The sequence below is a fragment of the Mustela nigripes genome, chromosome 8 (genome assembly GCF_022355385.1).
Source record: "Mustela nigripes isolate SB6536 chromosome 8, MUSNIG.SB6536, whole genome shotgun sequence".
Taxonomy (NCBI): Eukaryota; Metazoa; Chordata; class Mammalia; order Carnivora; family Mustelidae; genus Mustela; species Mustela nigripes.
In genome coordinates this window covers 34657270-34677747 of record NC_081564.1, presented here as the reverse complement: position 1 = coordinate 34677747, position 20478 = coordinate 34657270, and the positions used below count along the sequence as shown (strand labels likewise).

The window sequence follows — 20478 nt, the reverse complement described above, 5'->3', positions numbered from 1 at the left end:
AAGGAGTTGGAGGTTGTACTTCCACCTGAATACAAGGGTTTGTCTCAGACACAGGGACATGTAAGGGGCAGTAAGCAGAGAACCCTTGCCCTCCCCGGACAGATGCCAGATATTGACATGTGCTTAGGAATCCTCTGGTTCCTTCAAGAATGGAGCTCTTTTTTTTTTTAACGTGTGCTGTATTATTAGTTTCAGAGGTAGAGTTGAGAGATCGATCAATTACATATAACACTGTTCATTACAACAGTGTTCATTACATCACGTGTTCGTTACATCGAGTGTCCTCCTTAATGCCCGTCAATCAGCTACCTCCTCCTCCCAGTCTGTTTCCTGTGGTTAAAAATCTCTTTTGGTTTTTCTCCCTCTCTGATTTCGTCTCATTTTATTTTTCCCTCCCTTCCCCCATGGTCCTCTCTTCTGTTTCTTAAATTCCACATATCCGTGAAATCATGTGATAATTGTCTTTCTCTGATTGACTTATTTCACTTAACATGATAACCTCTAATTCCATCTACATCATTGCAAATGGTTAAGATTTCAGGTTTTTTGATGGCTGCATAGTATCCCATTGTATATACATATATATATACACCACATCTTCTTTATCCATTCATCTGTCATTGGACATCTGGGTTCTTTCCAGAGTGTGGCTGTTGAGGACATTGTTGCTATAAACGTTGGGGTGCAGGTGCCCCTTCAGATCACTATGTTTGTAAGGGAGTGGAGTTCAATTTACTCAAAACCTTGTTGACTTTACTTTCAACAAATCTGATAGGAACAGCCCTTCTCTAGATACCACATAAAATATGTGGCAATAACTCATGGTCCCAAAAATATTGGTTCAGATTAGAATTCTTCTCAAAACATCAGGCAATTTATGTAATTTTAAATGGACACATAAAACTTTTGACTGTCTTAAAGATTTAAAAAAAAAAAAAAAGGATAGCTAAAGAATCTTACCCAAAGAAAAATACACAGAAGAAAGTCACATAAAATGTATATTGATTTGCTTAATTTATTAAACAGTATTTAAATACCTATATGAGTTGATGGATGGTAACTAAGCTTGCAGCAGGAATCATTTCACATGATATGTAACTCAAGCCATTTTGCTGTATTCCTTAAACTTATATAGGGCTGTATATCAAGTATATCTCAGAAAAAGTGGAAAAAGAAAAAATATTTAAAAGCCAAACGGTATGTGAAATAGGACATAATAGAAATATTGCATAACGAAATTACTTAATTTTAGTGAGATGTGTTTCACTGGAGGGTTTATCGGGAACTAACTGTCCATCTCATGGTCTGCCAAAAGAGAGAGAGAGGTGGGTCATAAGGCTCACCTAAGGTCAAAAAGGCTCAGTCTAAGGGAACCTGGGTGGCTCAGTGGGTTAAGCATCTGCCTTCAGCTCAGGTCATGATCTCAGGTCCTGGAATCAAGTCCCGCTGTCAGGCTCTGGGCTCAACGGGAGGCCTGCTTCTCCCTCTCCCTGTGCCCCTGCTCATTCTTGCTCTCTTGCTCCTCACTCTGTCAAATATATAAATGAAACCTAAAAAAAAAAAAAAAAAAAAAAAAAAAAGCTCAGTCTCTTGGGAGAATGGGGAGTAGAGGTAGTAAGTATGTCTGCTGCATCGGAGTCACATGTCTATGCCAGGCCTCCTTGTGGGCCAGATAGGAAACAGTATTCTATAGCCTCAATGAGGTGTATTCCTGCCTTGATGATGATTCTTATTTAGAATTCCTAAACCTGGAAAACAGGGGCTCACAGTGTGGAACACCTCTGCATCATGTCATAGTCTCTTGGAATGCCCAATGGCTCTAGAGCTGTAGATAAAGTTTCATTTTCTAACTAGAAATGTAAACAGGCAATGTATGGTTACAAAAAGCTATAATATTTAAAACTGGGTCCATGTTAGAAAATAAAAAATAATACTTATCACCATAACAAAAGGAAACAAAAGCCAAGTTAGTCAGTCCAGAGAGCCCTTGTTTCCTATCTCTGTGCTCCCCATAGGTTTATTACTTATTTTCCAAGCCAAAGATAAGGACATGTGGTTCTAATAATTGCAAATGTATTCATGGGGAGATTAGCTATATAATTGCATCCAGACCTGTTCCAGAAAATGCAGGACCCTCTCACAATGTCCATAGGGAGTCAGGGTACCATGGATGGCAATAGTCATTTCATCTTTTTCTTGGAGCAGCTCTTTTTGTTGTGTTTTATTTTGCTTTTAAGAAAAAAATAACATTTTGCCGCTTCAACGTAACTCACATAATTCCTGGATGGGGAATTGCGAAGACTTGTAGCAAGAATGCCCTCCCACTTCTGTTCTGCTGCTGCTGCTTCCCTGCCATGATCCCATTATCCTATGAGATAAGAAAATTTCCTGTTTCGTAAAAGTAATCAACAGTTAATTGAAGTTTACTTGACATCTCTCGTATTCTCTTGTTGCAAACCTTCATTTAGAGAGAAAGAGATGTGATCGGATGTGGAAAGCAGTTGCTGCCCATGTGTATTTAAGTAGATGTAACACTGTTTCCCCCTTGGAAGTCTTTGACAGGGGAGAATACAGAAAGAGAAGTGGATTAAGAGTCAGAAAAAACATGGAGGTCTGACCCAGGCCTGTGTGTTACGAGTTCGTGGTGTTCCTTCTGCAGCTGGTGTCCCTCAGCGTTTAGAGCAGGGAGGCATCCCTCCATGCCTGACCACTCTTGGGAGCTGTAGTTGAGACAGTGGCCTTGTTCATTCTGCAAGCACTTAGTAAGTGCACCGAAATAAGGGCTTCGAGTTGGAGAGCACTTGGCCTCACCTTATAAAAACATGCTCTGACGGATTGCATGGAGCACTGGGTGTGGTGCAAAAATGATGAATGCTGTTATGCTGAAAATAAAAAATAATTAAAAAATAAATAAATAAAGGTATGAAACCAGTGAAGCTGGCCATCACCTTCAAAAAAAAAAAAAAAATGCTCTGAGCTACGTGCCCTGCTCCAATGGAAAGGGAACGGTAATCATTGCACTGTTGGCTTCTTTCTGTTTCCTGGTCACCAGTTACATAAGAACAATGAGATTAAAGTAACTATTTATAAAAGCAAGGGCTGTCATGGGGCACCTAGGGGAGTTCAGTAGGTTGAGTGTCTGGCTCTTGGTTTTGAATCAGGTCATGATCTGAGGGTCCTGAGATCGAGCCCTGGGTCAGCCTCTGCGCTCAGCACAGTCTGCTGGAGCCCCCACTTTCTCTCTCTTTCTCTCGCTAAAAATAAATCAATAAATCTTAAAAAATGAATAAACATTTTAAATAAACAAATACAAACAAGTTAAAATAAGAATATAGTATCGGAAGGCCTGAAGTTGTCCCAGATGGTAAAGAAACAGCTGTGGTATGCGTGTGGTCCTCAGAGGAGAGCATCTTCTTGTTGGGGAGGAGGGGTATGGCTTTGTATGGCTTTGCCTCAGGTGACCTGGGATCATTATCTTTGTTAGACAAGTGCCTCTCTCCCAGTCCACTGTTGATACCCACCCTCTCTCTCTCACACACGCACACACACAGAGACACACACTTACACACACACGCCCTGTGATAGTGTTCATTGGCGGCCATGGATTCTCCTGGAAAATGTCAAGGCCCCTCACAGAGGCCACTCCCTTCTTCATCTTTCTACAAAAAAAAACAAAACCCAAGAACTTTCAGATGGGTGGGAAAGGCAGAGGGAATTGAAATTGACAATTACATCACAACACCCTCAAAGGAGAATTAAATTGTTATGAGGGCAGTCAGATAATAGTTATTACTCAACTGTAAAATGATTGTCGTTCATAGAGTAACAGAGACACTATTCAGAAAAAGAGTATGACTCTAAAAGCCCCCGAAGCTATTTTTAGATGCATATTTCATAGCAGAATAGAAGTTCCATGTCTGAATAAATCCTTTATCATATGACGGTCTTGTTCTTGAGGGAATTAACGAGTGATTTTTTACTGCTGGTATTTCTATTGACTTAATTGATTAATAACCTGAAAGTGGTTTTTTTCCTCGTATCTGTCCTGCATTGTGCAGTATTTACCCTTCAATTAGCTACATATGGTGTGACCCTATTCATAGAGCTACATAGTACATCTGATCCTGGTCTGCTGCCATGTTTTCTCAAAATGATAAATATAATGTAAAAACTATTATGGTAATAAGGTGTTGAGGATGACCATGACTAAGATACCTTAAATTAAGACAGGCAATTTAAAACTGTAACACTTATGTACACAGTGTTATTTTTTTCTCTCTTGCCTGTCATGAAAGTGGGGGGGTGCTCTTCCTGCTTTGTTGCATGGAGGGACCGGTCCCAGGGGCGCAGACCTGGGACAGGGCTCTCTTCCAGCCATTCTGTGATGGGCACTGAGCCAAATGGTCATAGCAGGACCAATACGCATCAGGTCATGGAAAAGGTGTGGACTTCACAAACTGTACATAGGCAGATTTTCCAGGTATTTGAGCCCGTCACACACTTAAGCTGTACAAGTAAAACTTTATCTTGAGACCACCACCAAACACTACAATCGCTCAATCACTTAATAAAGAATTATTGGATTCCTACCATGAGGCACAGGCTCTGCCCAGACAACAGTGACAACCACGCAGTCCCTGTAAAGTCTCAGGGAGTTTCCAGACTGGTGACAGAGACACTAGAATAAGCTGAGCACCGTGCATGGCATGGTTGGGTCCTGTGCAGTAGGCCAGTGGTGAGGCTCTCTCGTGGGGTCTGAGAGCAGGTGTGTCCTACCCACTGCCGCAGTACTCATGCCGCTTAACTAATGAGCCCCCGCTGGAGCCATAGAAAGAGATAATAAATAGGTTCTGTTGAACCACAGACTAATCACTGAATATTGGTAATGGTTGGAAATGGCCAAGATGGCCAAACAATGTAAGAGAGACAGGAATTAGGGGCTTTAGTTGGAAAGAACTTGAAAAGCCATCCTGGGCATGTTTGAGTGTGTGAGTTCCTGACACCATGTCCTCTGGCCCTACAGTAGCTCAGAGCGGTGCCCTCCCCGTCAGCTCTGCCTACTTCCTCCTCCCATCTTCTCTCCCACTTGGTACCAAGAAGTATAAGAGTAGCCGTGGCAAAGACAAGAAGTCAGTTTGACTAACTGCTTCTTGCCTCCATCCTTCTTCCCCTCACCTTTTATAGACTTGGCTACGCAAGGATAAAAGGGACTGTGAGCCAAAGTGGAAATAAAAGTCCCAGCTTTTTTTTCACCTGTCAACTGATACCAAAGGACATTTTCATTATAACTTGAACAGAAAAAACATATATCTGACTAATAACATGAAGATTAAAGATCCTGGGCATAATAATGTCAAATCCTTAAATAAATGGACATATAAGCTCCATTAAAAATGAAGAGAAAACCCTGGCAGAATTTATTACAGGATTTTAGCCTTGAAGGCATGAAGTCATAGCTTCCCTACCTTCTCAGTTTCAACCAAAAAAATCACCTTCTTTCGGCTAGCAATTAGGTAGAAAAATGATATCTTTGTATCTCTTGAGAGTATTGAAAAATGGCAATATAATTAAGAAATTGAGAGGAATGTTAATTTTTTCTGTATTAAATTAAAAGCGGATAGAGTGAGCACCACCATTTTAATGGACTATATGATAAGTTACAGGTTCACTCTCCAGCCCCCCTCTATGTTTATAACGTATTAGGTGAAGGAAAACAAGGTATTTAATCCTTCCTCTCCTTCCTTCTTGACCCTTGCCGTACATTTCTTAAAAACATCCTCCATCCTTAAGATCCTGTGTTTACTGCACCAAATTGTAATTCTTTGTGTCACTTTTCTCTTTCTTCCAGAGCTTCTTTGAAGGGCAGTCTGCACCATGGGACTCCGCGAAGAAAGATGAAAACAGAATGAAGAACAGATATGGGAATATCATCGCATGTAAGTGTTGACAGTGTAATTGTGCTGTGGTATAACTTTCTTTTCTGCATCTGCTAAGATTGACCACCAGCCTCACGCAGCAAGAATTTACAGTGCAATTACTGCCTTCATCCTTCTGGAAAAGCTGGTGTTATGCTCGTATTAAAGAAAGGGAAAACTACCTAAGTACCCCCACTACATCAATGTGTCTTGCTGTGGGGCTAGTTTTACTTTCAGATTTAGGGTTTGGGTAACATAGGTAATGCTAAAATGCTGAGAAAGAAAATGCCTTTTAGGAGTAAACATAATAGTCCTAATGTTTCCCAGCTGCTACATGGGAATGAATGGAAATAATGATGTGCCACACGCCTTAATGCGAGGGGCTCAGAGTTCTCAACGAGCATTAACTCATTAATCCTCCAGACACTTGGGTTACGTAGGTCAGTAATAGCCCCATTTTAAGGACAGGAAACCAAAACTCAGAAGTTAAATGATAGTCCCTGTATCACAACGCTCATTAGCAAAAGAGGGAGGATTATATCTTAGAAATTCCCGGTTCCTGTGAAGCTGAATGTTACCAATCCGTAATGCCTTAGATGGTTTTTAAATCGAGCCCAACCTCATTAATGTTCCATAACGATGCTGAGACACCTGGTAGATTGATGACCCTCCTTCTCCCGGGGCCGGAGCCATCCATCCCCTGCGTTAAACTGCTCCAAGTCACACGGGACTGCCCCCAAGGTTCTGACAGGTACCAACAGAATACTATTTCTGAAGATACATAAATTCAAACAAACAAACAAACAAACAAACAATGTGGGAATAGAGTGGGAGAGCTTGGAGTTCCTCTTGTTTTACTGCGATTTGAGAAAGCAAATGGGAAACTTTTGGGTAGTATGGATTGTGAACGTGCAGTGAACTTCTATTTGTCTGAGTTAACATTTCTTGGAAGGACAGGAGAGACCGCTATATCAGAGTTTCTGTGATTGTAGAGGTGTTCGCTCCCTATGTCATCCGAAACAGTAGCCACACGTACCCCGTGAGCACTTGAAATGAGGCTGGTACCACTGAGAAGCTGAGATTTAAAATGTTTTTCACTTAATTACTTTGAATTTTAATAGTACATGAGACGAGTGGGTGCCACTGTTGGACGGTGCAAATGGACAGTATGTTTGATTGTCAACAAGGAGGGAGTGGGGTTTGCATGTCATAGGAGCAAACCATCCTGACTGCGCATGGGCTTGGCTTGCCCTGTTCTCCCTCTGGCAGCTCCTAAATCCCAAACATGGTGTTGCAGGTGACAAGTGCTAGCTTCATGTTTTGTCTGTTCATTGACTTAGCGGTTCAAGTGGCCGTGTCAGGGTCCTTGTTAGTCAAAATATGCTTCCCTAAGATCTAAGGCTTTATTGCCCCTCAGTGGATTCCGTCAACACTGTGGAGCACCAGACACGGGGCCCACGGTGAGGATCCCACGGTGACAGGGACGCATGTGCCCCACCAGCAGGACAAGGCAGGGTGGGCAGGTAACAGAGCACTGTGACGCCAATCCCATGAGGTGACAAAGCCCCGGGCTGGAATTGTGGGTGCAGGACCACTGGGCTCAGGGAAGGGGAACCTGATTTCTCGCCGGAGGATGGTCCTGGGAGGAATTGGTTGACCAATAGAGATCTCTCCCAAGTTCCTTCATGTCTCTGGGAGCTGCTAAAGCTTTGCATTGTTAGAAGGATCCGGATTTCTCATCATGGCTTCCAGGGCTCTCTCCAGGAGTTCACTCAGCACTGCAGCAAGCTCCAAGGGGATCTGCAAGGTAAACTGGGCAGTTCCAGCATGCCCTGGGCCTCCCTCCATACCAGGTGGAAAGGGCTATTGGGGAGCCTTTGTCCTATAGTCCCCCTACCATCCCAGATGTGGGCCTCTTTGGGCACTCACAGAAGCCAGTGTCGATGAAGGCAATTATCAGTGTGCTCAGAGCTGCAGCGTCCTTTGCTCAGTAGAACTCTCAGCCTGCTCCTTCCTGAAGCCAAGTTCATTACCTGTGCTTGGTGGGCACTTGAGGAATATTTCTGAAAGAAGAATGAAAAAAAATAATAAAAGCTTGCATTTGTTGAGCACTTCCTCTATGCTAGATGCTACTGTAAGCACTTGGCACGTGTTAACTCACTCTCTCCCATGAAATAGGTTACCTGGTTGTTTCTGTCGCACAGGGGAGGCAGGTAAGGCATAGAGAAACGTTACAGGGTCCATAAAGGTGGAGGCAGGATTCCAACCCACGAACTGCTTTCATAACTGCTATGCCATGCACGGTTGGACTGTTGGTCCCTGCCGGCTTGCTATGGTGCCTGAATTTGCTTTTCTCCCTTAGCATCGTGGTCTGCGGAGGCAGGTGTAGGTGACAAGAAGCAGCTGGTAGAGACTTTGGCCCTACCCCCCTTCCTCTGACCCCTGCAGACCCCTGTAGAGAAATTCTCGAGCTGCCACTGCTCAGGGTCTCCTGCAGAAGCTCTTTGTTCACGACTTTTGTCGTCTATTGTCTGAGAAGGATGGGGGGGGCAGGGTCTCCTGTAGGGATTAGTTGTTAACCTATTATCATTAAATCTCCCCTAGCTCAAAATGGATAAACAAGATGTCAGAGGACATTTAAAAATGATCTGGGTGTGAGAAGGGCAGTAGGTGACAAGACTGCCTACATCCTGCCTGGTCTGGCCTAGGGGAACGCTGGCTGCAGGGCACTGGCCAGCACGTTGGAACGTAGGGTGAGATGGGAAACCGAACAAGAGATCAGCGTGGTCCAAAACACCTCCCAGCATGATCGAAATACAAATTTATACTGTTGTGGGGTTTTTTTGTGAAGACATTGAAGCTGCAAATTCTATGCAAATATCAAATATTTTAATTCTATTAAGTGCTATTCTCATCTTCAGGTTGAGGCATGGAGAAACAAAATGACCAGCCTGAGTTCACATATTTTTTCTAGTTTAATTATTTGGGAAAGTTTATTTTAATACACCCATGTAGAGGTATGGCCCCTCCTGGAACATGAGAACAGCCTACACTGAAGGCCTCAAGAAGCCCCACCCACCTTGTTTCTACCTTGACCTACTAGATATTGGGTGTGTCTCTGTTTTCCATAGATACATTGAATGTCATTCTTCTACCTGATTTCTCCTCATGGCTGAACTGAGAGTGTGTGCTCAAATAGACCAAATAATTGATCCCTTCATTCAGCAAGTACTTCCTGACCACATACTATTTGCCAGACACCATGCTAGGCACTTTTACCGAAGGATGATTAAACATAGTCGGACACTGCCCACCCAGCCATTAGCATCTAGGGCAGGGCTTGGCAGATCTTTCTGAAAAAGGCAGATAATAAATCCTTTAGGCTTCACCGGCTGGCCAGTCTCAGTTCAAAACACAGAGTGCCGGGCTTGACTCCTGGTTTAGAGACAAACAGATCCCGCTGGGACAACTGTTCATTTCTGCTACCCACAGCTCATTTCTACCATCATCACCATCATCTCCAGCCCTCAGGAACCTTCACTTAGGAAAAACGGTTTTAAACCCCCCTCTGTAGGCCCCAAATGTTCCATGACCTCACAATCTAGGGGCCGGAGCAGACCCAAGACATGCATGAACTGATAGGAGAAGGGTACACGGGTGAGGGGTGGACTGATGAGGAAAGGCCTTTTAGGCAAAAGAGAAGAACACAGGATTTGGAGCTAGAAGACGCAGTTGGGGTCTTGGCCCCACCGTACACTAACCAAGTAACCTTGGCTAAGTCACAAACCTTCTCAGTGTCAAGTTTCCTGAGTTTCACCTAGTATGGAAACAGAACTAAATGCCACATAAGAACATTGATTGTTGTTAGCTGGAAAAAAATCACATCTTCTCATTTCTCCTGAGTTGCTCTTTACTCTTCAGCTTGCGGATTCTGAGGTTATTTAAAAATTTTTAAAGATATCAACATCTGGAAGCCTCAAGTTCCAAATGATGAGCGGGGAGGCAGTAGCAGGCACCATCTTGCTCCCTAATTGTTAGCATGACTCTACACAACAAGACAGGCCCTGACAGACAGGGTCTCTGGGCTCCATTTCTGGGTGGTTTGCCTGGCTGTACCCAGGCTGATTTCCTACCTCTCCCCTGCCTTCCATCCTGTTCCCTCCCTGTCGTTCAGTGTTTCTTCGTCTGGTTGCATTGTTTGTTCTTATGCTTTTCTAAAGACCACATTGAAAAGACACTTCTGTGCCCCGGCTGCACCAGCATCCAGGCTCCCATTCTTCCTTCTCAGTTGCTGTGGCGTTTGGAACCCAGTCTCTGTGCTCACGTGTTATCTTCTGCTTTTTTCCTTGTATTTTTTTATGTATCAGAATTATTCTGTTCTACTTTGTATTGAAGTCTAGCTGACACCCAAAGTTACCTTACTTTCAGGGAGATCATGTAGCGGGTGGACAAGTCTGTTCATTCTGCTGTGCTCACAGGATGATTTCATGTACTAGATACATACAAAATAATCACTGAAATCTACACTCCTGGAATAGTTCTAGTATTTAATATAGGATCATTAGCTATAGTCATCATACTGTACATGAGCTCTCTAGACTGATTTATCCCACAGAATGGCAACTTTGTATCTTTTGGTCAACATCTCCCCAGGTGCCCCACCTACTCCTGGAATCACCCTTAGACTCTGCTTCTCTAGGTCCCACTGTTTTAGGCTCCCTATATAAGTGAAATCATGCAGGTTGTTTTCTTCCTGTGTCTAGCTTATTTCATTTAGCATGATGCCTTCAAGTTTCCTCCACATTGTGGCAAATTACAATCTTTTCATCTAGTTTCCTGTTGTTTTCGGAAATCCCTCTAGAACTGTGATTGTTCATGTAATTCTTTACAAGGCTCTATGCTGGCATATCACTTAGGCCTCCTCCAGACAATTATTAATGCTTTTTAAGTAGGGTATCCTAATCCTTGGACACCACCGGAATCTACAGCTGGTAGGGTAAGTTTGATACTACCCATGGGTTGCAAAAATACCACAGCTGTTGCCTTGAATCCCAGAACCGCCCTGGGCCTGCTCTCGCCCAGCCTCACTCAGGCTCGCAGTCCTAAGGAGTGGAGCCAAGTCGGTGTAAGTGCCCCAGGTTGTTCTGATGAATCATTTCATTCGGGCGCTGCTTCATTAAAGACTCTCTATGTGTCTTTACTTCCAACAGTGAAAATAACTCTTCAGTATTGTTAGAGTGGCGGACGGATTTGAGATAAAAAGAATAAAAATGCTTATCCAAATCCCGCTTGTGTATGTACCCACGTCAGTTTATAGGCATGGGGAGGTGTATAACCATCTCCCTCCACCCTAAAAAATGATGTGGTTGTCAAAGAGTTGGTTATTGTGTCTGCGAAGCCTACTTCCTAGCACTCAGGCCTCAGGAATGACCACCAGTGAGAAGAAGGAGTTGGGGGGTTCAGTCAGCGTATCTTAGAAATCCTCCTTAGAGCTCTTTCAGAGAACATAGGAAGTGCTGGTAATGATCACATTCATTGTTTTGCAATATCGTTTGCATATAAAATGGTTTTAATGGGGCTTAAAAACTGTTTATTGGCTTTTGCTCTTAAGTAAGTTAAACTTTTCCCTTATTTACATTATAAATTTGCTGAGCTAGTCCTTTGCAGAAAAAAAAAAACAACAAAACACCCCTCTTCACCACACCACAAAAACAGAACTCCTGCTTTTCTCGATGTTTCCTAATTATAATTAATTTTGAGCTTAAGATACACACCAAAACTCCTGGCTAACGGAACCCCTTGAAGCCTAGGGTCCTCTTTTCTGGAGGCTGGCAGTTGAAGATAAGGAGCTAGAAATCTGCGGGTCCTTTCCAAGCTCCCTCCCCCGCTTTCTATGGTCCATTCAAGGAAGACATATTGGTCTGCCATGTGCCAGGCTCTGTGTCAAGCTAGAGGAATTCTTTCAACAGATAATATTGAGTGCCTAACGTTACATGCCAGGCACTATGCTAGGTGTCAGAGACAGAGCAGGGAACAGAACAAAATTCCTTGCCTAGATAGCACTTGACATTCTTTGGGGGTAACAGGAAAAAGTCACCAAGTAAACTGTGTAATATGTCTTATTAGAAAGTGAGGCGTGTAACAGGGAAAATGGAGCTGGGAAAGGAGACGCATGGGGCAGAGGTGGCAGTTTTTAAACTGTGGTCAAGAAAGGCCTCCCTGAGAGGATCAGATGCAAGCCAAGGCCTGTCCCAGGGGACAGGTACAGGCAGAGGCTCTCAGGGGGCAGACCTGGGGCAGTGAGGAGGCCAGTGTCACTGGAGCAGGGGGAGGGCGAACAAGGGGAGTGAAAATGTGAAGAACTGGAGGGACTGTGGTAGCCCAAAGTGGACACAGCCCCTGATGTTTTCCAGGGAAGGGGCAAGGGAGGAGAGACTTAAATGACTCTCCAAAGGAATGAAATGCTGTGAAATGGAAGATCCCTGAGTAAAGGGGTAGAGCAAACGGGTGTTGTGGACAGGGAGTGCCTCATGTGAACACATCCTTCACATCAGAGAAGCCCTGGAGTCTGAGGAACTACAAGAAGGCCAGGTAGCCAGAGCTGGGAAGGGCAAGGGCAGGTAGGCCAGCAGCGGGTGGGGAGTATCTAAGTGAAAGCCAGAACTCCAGGGCCTTCCAGGGAAGATTAAGGATGTCAGTGTTCATTAAGAAAACAAAGGGAAACCTCATCAAAGGGTTTTTGAGGAGATGGGAAGGGGTTGTTCATCAGATAAGCATTTGGAAAATTTAATCTGACTGCAAAATGAAAAATGAATTGGAAGGGGACACTAAGAGATTCTTTCAGTTGCCCAAGTGAAAAGCAAGGATAATGTGGACTGGAAATAAAAGGAGTAGATGGATTCAAGAGAAATAAATGATCAGATGGATTGGATGTAGAGCAAGGAAGACAGAGGAGTCAGTGATGCTTCTGTTTCCAACTCACAGGAGGATGGTCAGAGGGAGGAGTGGTGCGCAGTCAGGGACGGATGGATAGACCGGTGGAAGAACTGGATATTTACTCCAACGGGTAACACTGAAAGGGAACCAGATTTGGCGGGAAGCTCAGGGATAGATGTGTTGGCAGTACCAGGGAAAGCTTATAAATTGAATCTGGGGACACACCCAGATACCTGTGAAACCTTCAAATGAAATGTCCAGTAAGCAGTTATACTGACTGCTTCGAAACCCAAAGAGGAGGGATCTGGGCCCAAATAGAAAAGAGTGAATCTTGGGGCATAGAATGGCAGTTAAAACCATTGGCAGGATAAGATTATGTGTGGAGGAAGCATGGAGGGCATCAAGCGCCTAAGACCCAGCGTGGAGGGGCTTCAGTAATAGGGAATTGCCAGGCAATACTGCCTAATGTGTTCAAAGGAGCATTATCTCATGGAGAAGTGAGGGTGTCCGTAGTACAATAAAGACTGATGTAACAACATGAGAATTGTTCATGAAATTAGCAAATGGTGCTTTGAATGGCGTAGGTGGGGGGTGGGAGGGAGGAGACAATGGGTGAGGACATGACGGGAGGACAGACACCTTTACGAAGGGGAAGAGAAGAGGGTCCCTTCTGAGCTTTGGTTTTCATCCTCATGTTACCCATGCCCACCTACTCCTTTTTCCTAGCTAATAATGAGGTATCTAAGAGGAGAGTGAAACCTTTGACCCAATCTCTCCCATCTGATTCTTTGAACCAGTGTCCCAGTCTTGATATTCGTGCTGAAAACTACTCTTCCAGGGTTTTGTTGCATAGCACTATGCTTTTCTCTCCCATTGGAGCCCCTCCAACAGTGTCACTTCTCAGGAATCTACTACCCTCATGATCTGGCGTAGGAATAAAGAGAGTTGAAGAGAGGATGGTAGGAACAAGGGGTTAGTTGGTTAGGTACAGTTTGGCAGGGAGAGCTCTTGGTGTTAAAAGTCAGATGGATGAGAATAAGGGAGAAACAAATCAACACAACATGTTTAGGAAGGAAAAAAAAAATCTGGAAGAATTAGACAAAGTAAGAGTCAGGGGTCCTGCCAGGACACTGAAGATTAAAGAGTAAGTCTCCCTATTCAAGGGTCTAGGTATAAGCAATAAACACAGCAAGCCTGAGTAACACATAAAACCAACAGAGAGAGCAAAAGTGAACATGAAGCCACCTACCACTGAACTCAAAGGTTCCTTATTTGCTTGGTGCTCAGAACTAGCATGACCTGAGCATCCAGGTGGGCACAAGCAGGGACACCAGGCCAGCATATAGGTCACACAGGGGTAGATGGCTGAGCACCTCCCATTCATTCCCTTGTCTCTTCTGCGTCTTGTACCTCGAGACCAGTGCAGCAATAGTCCTTGGCAAGTGTGTAACCACAGAGAAGCAAAGCCATTATTTGCAGAAATCAATTATAATTAAAATTAATTTTGATTCTCCTCTCAGAGGGCAAATGTTACTTAGATCATTGTGGTTCCAATTTACCTTAAATATGTCATCAATATTTAGCAGAATGAGAGTGGAGATGAAATATTATCAATGACACACTCCACTTCCACCGCCTAGTTATATCTAATCACATACAAGTGAATTGCAAGGCTATTAACCATATCCATCATGTTTAAAATGGAAATGTTAAAATATTTGAAGCTACTTAGAGGTGTTTTAAATATAATGTTATGTGACAAAAAGGGCATAATTAAACCTTTTTAGAGACTTAGAGTTAAGCATAGAGACCTGCTTTAAATATCTCGTTACCCAACCTCTAGTGTATGCAAGCACACATCCATAAATGCATGCTTACACATCCATAAATACACACATGCACACACACAAATACCCACATACACACATACATATACATAAATACATACACACTTGCATACATAAGTATACATACGTGGGGGAAAATACCAGCAGATTAGAACTTTTCAGTAGCAAGCTATTGTTTCTTATGCTTTATACCACATCTTTATGTGCCTGTTTCTTACCCCAAAGTACTGTTTTGCCCTATTTCTTATTGTAAAGGCTTTTTTTTAAAGGAATGAGAAGCATAGCAACAAGGGTTTTATGTAGATTTTCTCAAAACGTCAGAGTTCATTACCCTTTTTGATGGGCTAACATTGAGTTGTGATTATAATATAAACATTTGTTGGATTTTGATCATATTCCAGTCATCCATGGCTAAATGGGTATCTTCCCCCCCAATTTTATAAAAGCAATTCATACACATTATAGAAAAATTATGCAGTAATGAAAAGTTGGGGGAAATTGCTCGGAACCTCACCAACAATGTTTGATCCCTACTAATATTTTTTTTCTGTTTCTTTGATCTTTTTTCTGTTCTTTGCCTTAAAGTTGTTGCCTTTATTTTTTAAAGTAAAAATAGGTTTATTGTTTTATTTCTGATTATAAAGACAGTATAAACTGTGTAGACTATTAATACACAAAATCATACGGATGAAAATAAATATGACTCTAAATTTTCCCACCCAGCAGAATTCCCACCCTTATCCCAGTATACATTTCTACACACATATACAATTATTTCATATAGATAGACTCTTAAAAGACATGCTGTTTTCTAACCTCCTCTACTTCACAATATGTCACAGAGATCTTCCCAGGTAAAGAAATTAAGTAAAATTAAATAAAAGCATAGAAATGCTTTTTGATGATCATATCATATTCCATTGTTTTATAAGACTGTTGGTTCTCAACCCTCTTCGAGCTTCCTGGGTGTCCTCTGAAACCAGCTCCCAGACACAGAGGAAAGGGAGAGAACAAAGAAAGAGGCAGGGCACTCCAGGATGGTAGTTGGGAATTTTAATAAGTAAAGGGATTTTATATACAGAGCTTGTCTTGGGCAGCAGCAAGATGAGAGGATCCCTGCATCTGCCCGCCAAATCTTAGAAGTTTATGAAGAGATCTTAGCTAGCTTCAGTCACCTATATTGTGCAAGTGTTCTCAACACGGTATCACTATCTCAAGACTATGCCTTGGAGTAGCTTCTGGGAGAAGGAAGAGCAAGCAGAACCACATTCCAAGGATAATGGGGAGATGGGTGAGGAACTTCAAGTACCCAGTCCAACTCATGGGTCAACCACTGGTCACAGCTTTTCGATGACCTTCCCCAACAGAGACCACTGTTGATCAGTTCCCTGTTGATATTCTTGAATGGTTTGAACTAGATAGGGACAGAATAAATTGTATTTAGAAAAGTAGCTGTCAGCATGGATTTACAAAATTCAAGATCCATTTATGTTAAAACCTCTCAACAAAGTGGGTATAGAGGGAATGTACTACAACTTAATAAGGGTCACGTATGACAAAGCCACAGCTAACATAATGGGGGAAAGCCCATTCAATGGTGAAAAACAGAAAACTTTTCCTCTAAAATCAGGAACAAGACAAGGCTGCTCAACCACTCTTGCCACTTTTATTCAATAAAGTATTAGCAGCTTTAGCTATAGAAATTAGGCAAGAAAAAGAAATAAAAGGCCAATTTGTCCAATTTGGACAAATTGGAAAGGAAAAAGTAGAATGGTCACTATTTGTGAAAAACATGATTTTTATATATAGAAAACCATCAAGATTACACACACACACACACACACACAATTAGAACTAATAAGTGAATTCACTAACTTTCAGGGTACAAAATCAATATACAAAAATATTTTGCATTTTTATATACTAATAACAAACTATCAGAAAGAGAAATTAAGAAAATAATCACATTTACAATTTCATCAAAAATATTAAAATATCTAGGAATAAATGTAACCAAGAAGGTAAAAGACCTATACTCTGAAAACAATAAGACACTGATGAAAGAAACTGAAGAAGACCCAAATAAATGGAAAGATATTCTGTCTTCATGGATTGGAGGAATTAATATTGTTAAAATATCTGTACTACCCAAAGCAATCTACAAGTTCATTGCAATTCCTATCAAAATCCCAATGGCATATCTTTACAGAAAAAGAACAAAATATTCTAAAATTTGTATGGGACTACAAAAGACCTTGAATAATGAAAGCAATCTTGAGACAGAAAAACAAAGCTAGAGGCAGCACACTCCCTGATTTCAAAGTACATTACAAAGCTATAGTAATCAAAACCGTATGAAATTGGCATAAAAACAGATATAGATCAATGAAACAGAATGGGATCCCAGAAATAAGCCCACACCTATATGGTCAATTAATTTACAATAAAAGAGGCAAGAATATACAATGGGAAAATTTATTTCTTCAATAAATGGTGTTGAGAAACAGGGAAACCACATGGGGAAAAAAAAAAAGAAACCAGGCTACTATATTACTCTAGATATAAAAATTAGCTCAAAATGAATTAAAGACTTGAATGCAAGACAGAACCCATAAAACTAGAAGAAACCCAGGTGGTAAGCTCCTTGACATTGGTCTTGGTGATGGTTTTTTGGATCTGACTCCAAAAGTAAAGGCAATAAAAGCAAATATAGATAAATGGTACTATATCAAAATAAAAATCTTCTGCACAGCAAGGGAAACCATCAACAAGATGAAAAGGCAACATATTGAATGGGAGAAAATATTTGCAAATCATATATCCAACAAGGGATTAATATCCACAACATATAAATAACTCATATAACCCAGGGGGAAAAATCCAATTTAAAAATAGGCAGCAGATCTGAATAAACGTTTTTTCTAAAGAAGACATACAGATGGCCAACAAGCCCATGAAAAATGTTCAACATCAGTAGTCATCAGGGAAATGCAAATCAAAAGCACAGGAAGCTATCACCGCGTACCTGTGAAAATGGTTGTTATCAAAATGACAAGAAGTAGCAAGTATTGGCAAGCATATGGCAAAAAGGAAGACTTCGTGTCCTATTGGTGGAAATGTGACTTGGTGCAGCCGCTATGGAAACAGTATGGGACCTCCTCAAAAAATTACAAACAGAACTACCAGCAACCCCACTACTAGGTGTTATCTAATTTGGAAAGATATATGCACTCCTGTATTCACAGCCACATCATTACAATGGCCAAGGTATGGAAACAACCTAAGTGGTTTAATGAATGAATATGGATGAATAAATAAAGAAGATACACACACACACACACACACACACAAATATAGATAGAGACATATTAGATAGACAGACACATATATAAATAGATGTAAATATACCTCTATCTATATATATAATGGTTATGAATACATACACATACATTCAGATATATAGATATAATGGAATACTATTCAGCCATAAAAGAATGAAATCTTGCCATTTGCAACAACATGAGTGGAACTAAACATATTATGCTAAGTGAAATAAGTCTTTCAGAGACAGATACTGTATAATTTCACTTATATCTAGAATCTAAAAAAAAAAAAAAAGAGCAAAACAAAACAAAAATAGACCTATAATATAGAGAACAAACAGTTGGTCACCAGAAGGGAGGAGGAGGTGGGGGGGAGGACCAAATAGGTGAAGGGGATTAGGAGGTACAGTCTTCGAGTTATAAAAGAAATAAGACATGGGGATAAAAAGTACAGCATTGGGAATATAGCCAGTAATATTATATCAACTTTGCATGATAACAGATGGTGACTAGACTTACTGTGCTGAGCGTTTTGTAATGCAGATAAATATTGAATCACTATGTTGTACACCTGAAACTAATACAACATTGTGGTGGCTAGAGGGAGGGGGGTTGAGGGAGAGGTGAAATGGGTGAAGGGGGTCAAGTGACACAAAGTTCCAACTGAAAGATAAGTAAAGCATGGGGATGTAATGTCAGCGTGGTGACTATGCAATTGACAATATTGTAGTAATACTTGAAAATTGCCAAGAGAGTAAACCCTGAAGTTTTCATCACAATAAGTAAAAAAATGTCTAACTTTGTCTAGTGACTTATTGCAGTGATCATTTTACAATATATACAGATATCATATATTATGATATACACCTGAGACTAATGTAATGTTGTATGTCAATTATGCCTTGATTTTAAAAGAAAATATTTAAATAAAAAGACAAGTTCCTGAATAGATGCCAGGGGATTAAGAGGTAGGAGCTATTGGGGCATATTCATCCTGTTTCCTCATCAAAAGTAGCTCAAGCTCATCTTTCTAAAAGGTTGGCTGCTTAGAGTGTACAGGTTTTCCTCTCCTCCGCTGACTGCCAAACAAGCACCCTGGGCTTTTTGTAGTTTGAATTGCTAAGCAACAAGGATGTCACTTTTATTCCCATAAGAGGGGTAATTCCTTTTTAATGGAAACTATAGTCCTATACTAGTCCTATACTCCATGCAGTTGACATGTTCATCTCACTTGGTCCCAACGATCCTGGGAAGGTAGCCCATCATCAACCTCTTTGTACATGAAGCTCAGAGAGATTCAGAGTTGGTCTAAGTTCACAACTAGGGGGAATTGTAGAGAGCCAGGATTTGAATCAGAGTCTCTGGGACACCAGAGCCAAACGCTGCACTATATCAACATGATATGGTTTGGGAATAATGGGGGGGAAAAACACCCATACTGGAGGAGAAATGGGTTTGGTAATTGATAAGTCTAAAGCTCGGGTCTTTTCAACCTTCCTGGGCTGTATCTCCTGGAGATAGCAAATCTATAAAGTCTCAACCCCTTGGCTTTCATGAACAGCTGACCTGTTGTTAGCCACAAATCCCATTGGCTTTCTCATACTTTTATACCTGAACAGCTGAGTTCTCCAAACTTCTTCCTCCTTTCAACCCAAACGATAGACCTAGTACTGAGCAAGGCCCTACCCCCGCTAATCAGCCTCCAAAACAAAGTGGAAGGATAGGGGCTCAACCAGTGGGCAACGGCAGTTCTGTGGATCCCTTGCCTGAGCATCTCCCATATTTGCCATATGCCGGAAATGTCCTCTGGGCATTTCGTCATTGTCACTGGATAGTATTTCACCTCAAGTGTGCCCCAGGAGAAGGATCTGAGCTTTCCTAAAAGAATGCCTGATGTATGAGAGTCCTCTTAATTGGCTTCTGATTCAAGGTGAATGAGATTTTAAGAAAAGATGGCAGTGAGCCTCCATGTACTGACTTATGTGCTGCCCAGCCATCTATATTTATTGTTTCCATAACCAACGGAGAGCTTGATTTAAAAGAGGATGCCCAAGAATCCCAGTTTCCGTCACCGAGGCATTTTCAGAGGAGCAGCAGGAGTTTAGGGAAGACTCTTCTGGCCGGAGGGACAGATCCTCTTACTTCTTTTGCCCTTCCTCCCTCTGACTCAATATGAGTGATGGTGAGACTAGGCTTTTTATTTCATTGCTGTTGAGGAAAGACGGTGCTCTCACGGGTACGCCGGAAGGCAGAGGACTCCCTGGATACATGCGGGCCTGGGACAGCCAAGAGGGCAGTCACGTAATGACCAGCCTTTTCTCGCTGGGCAAAATTCATGTCCTTTTGTTCTCCACAGCTAACTCCTTCCTCCGAGAGATTCAGCCCATTCTCCCCGTTAAACTCTCTGTCTCCCTGCCTTAAGATACACTGACTTACCAACACTCACACATTTTATCA

The 20478-nt window shown here is 41.9% G+C and overlaps 1 protein-coding gene across 13 annotated transcripts in view; it reads left to right on the top strand.

Annotated features, from left to right (window-relative positions):
- Positions 1-20478, top strand: part of PTPRM (protein tyrosine phosphatase receptor type M) — a 777671-nt gene that overhangs the window by 672250 nt on the left and 84943 nt on the right. For all 13 annotated transcript variants that reach the window (XM_059409214.1, XM_059409213.1, XM_059409212.1 and 10 more), the window contains one exon: positions 5849-5936. In XM_059409214.1, coding sequence (XP_059265197.1) covers positions 5849-5936 — 88 coding nt within the window. The remainder of the gene's footprint in view (positions 1-5848; positions 5937-20478) is intronic.